The sequence below is a fragment of the Homarus americanus genome, unplaced genomic scaffold (genome assembly GCF_018991925.1).
Source record: "Homarus americanus isolate GMGI-L3 unplaced genomic scaffold, GMGI_Hamer_2.0 scaffold30305, whole genome shotgun sequence".
NCBI classification, from domain to species: domain Eukaryota; kingdom Metazoa; phylum Arthropoda; class Malacostraca; order Decapoda; family Nephropidae; genus Homarus; species Homarus americanus.
Window position 1 is genome coordinate 12,112 of NW_024729875.1, and position 2,410 is coordinate 14,521.

Below are 2,410 nucleotides of genomic sequence, written 5' to 3' on the forward strand. Positions count from 1 at the left end.
ATCATCACTACATATAACACCATCCATCATCACTAAAGATCAGTAAAGTACTTTCCGATCACTACATATAACACCACCCATCATCATTACATATAACACCATGCATCATCACTACATATAACACCATGCATCATCACTACATATGACAACATCCATCATCACTACTTATAACATCATCCATCATCACTACATATAACGGTATCCCTCATCACTACATATAACACAACCCATCATCACTACACATAACACCATCCATCATCACTAAAATATAATGCCAACCATCATCACTACATATAAAACCAACCATCATCACTACATATAACACCATCCATCATCACTACATATAGCACCATCCATCATCACTACATATAAAACTATCCATCATCACTACATATAACACCCATCCATCATCACTACATATAGCACCATCCATCATCACTACATATAACACCACCTATCATCACTACATATAACAACAATACTATAGGAAGATAAAATCTTGTAATAACCTCTTACTATAAATTTGGAGTGTAAATAGTTTCCTTGATCCTGTTCAGCACACCTTCAGTATATCTTAATTAGGATTGTGAATAACAATGAACAAAGTGGAAATAGCCCGAAAAAATGCTTCTATCTGGGGTCGGCGACAGGCCCAACACTATAGAAAAAACGGAAATCATTAGAAGAATAACCATGCTCTTCCAAACAAAATAAATACGACTAAGGAAACTAGCTCTATCTGTTGCGTGGCTGAGGCAAGAAAAGCGGCCGCTGACTGGGGTCGACGATAGGCCCAAATGTACAGAAATTTTATTAACTCTCTCGTCAACACCGCCGACGTTGACGACATTGAAATCGTTTTCAAAGACGACAGTGATGAGTCTGATGACGACTTTGAGGTCGTTTTCAAAGACGACAGTGATGAGTCTGATGACGTTGACGACTTTGAGGTCGTTTTCAAAGACGACAGTGATGAGTCTGATGACGACTTTGAGGTCGTTTTCAAAGACGACAGTGATGAGTCTGATGACGTTGACGACATTGAAATCATTTTCAAAGACGACAGTGATGAGTCTGATGACGACTTTGAGGTCGTTTTCAAAGACGACAGTGATGAGTCTGATGACGTTGACGACTTTGAGGTCGTTTTCAAAGACGACGACGACGACGACGACGACGATGTCGTTTTCAGTTATGTCGACGAAGACACTAGAAGCACCTATGGCACTCATCTCATCTCCCACTTCCGTTCCTATGATCAATACGGGTTAGTGGTCGACAACATTCACGTTAAGTGTACCTTCGATGACGTGAAGGCGATTATGAGCTAGAACGGGGATTTATCAATTGTCGATATGTATATGCCAAAAGATGAACTCACCGGTCACCACATGGGATTAGCGGAAGTTAGGTACAAAACTGAGAGTGACAGGGATTATGGTCTTGAGAAAGACGCCGTGCTGATGAATGACCAAAACATCAGGGTCGATTTTTTGCCCGCTGAAGGAGTCTTGAGACTGGACCCCGACGTTGAGGCCAAGAAGATAAGAGTAATCAGTGACGGTTCCGAAAAAACACTAGTAAGTATTTTAAAATCTGTGAAAGAGGCAACATCCTCCCTTTGTATTAACAAAAGTAATAAGAAAATAAACTTTTCATTTCCGGATCAGGCTCCCGAAAATGTGAAGGATCTTGAGTCCTATATACAACCATACCACATGGACGGGGTCCGACTGTCCAAACAACAATAGTGATAAAAAATAAAATAAAATAAAATGTATTAAAACAATAAAAAAAAATAATAAAAAATATAAGAATAAATTGATTATTGCTGATTTTGGTGTATAATTTCTCCCGGCCCATTCTAATAAAAAGAATTTCCCTGATGTTCCCTGATTAAAAAAAAATAAAAATTCAGTATTCCCTGAGCTTGTCTAATAAAATTACCCTCGAAAATTAACACGTCAACAGTGCTGTAGTTTTCTGTTCCTCAGAACGCAATATAGTGTTTTTAATCACACCAACTGTTACCAGCATAGTGAACTTACTAATCCCACCGGTTTATCATATTATTTGAATCTATTACTTTATTCTTTGTTATTCAGACAAGATAATTCAGTTATTGATATATGAGCGGTAGGCAATCGGTAAGTGTTGGTAGCACCAACTGATTACAATGTTTAAAGTTTGAAACCTATTTAAATCTTAACGAACAAAGGTTTTCAATTAAGGTATTCAATTAAAGATACACTTATACAGAATTATTAACTAAAAATCATTATCATATAATCAAAAACAGTAACACAAACTTATGAGATAGAACATTTTCTAATTCTCATTAATATTCATCATAATAAAACAAGTCTAGATAAACTTTATCAGCTTGTAATTTTCACAACTTCTCTTGTGA

The 2,410-nt window shown here is 36.8% G+C and overlaps 1 protein-coding gene across 1 annotated transcript; it reads left to right on the forward strand.

Annotated features, from left to right (window-relative positions):
- The first annotated feature begins 797 nt into the window (after window positions 1-797).
- On the forward strand, window positions 798-1,331 carry LOC121866851 (skeletal aspartic acid-rich protein 2-like). Its single transcript, XM_042366591.1, has one exon. It carries the CDS (start codon window positions 798-800, stop codon window positions 1,329-1,331), a length of 534 nt encoding a protein of 177 aa, XP_042222525.1.
- Window positions 1,332-2,410: the final 1,079 nt, after the last annotated feature.

What these genes read in the sequence shown, in the direction of transcription:
- LOC121866851 (XM_042366591.1), top strand. Translation starts at nt 798, where the DNA reads ATGTACAGAAATTTTATTAACTCTCTCGTCAACACCGCCGACGTTGAC.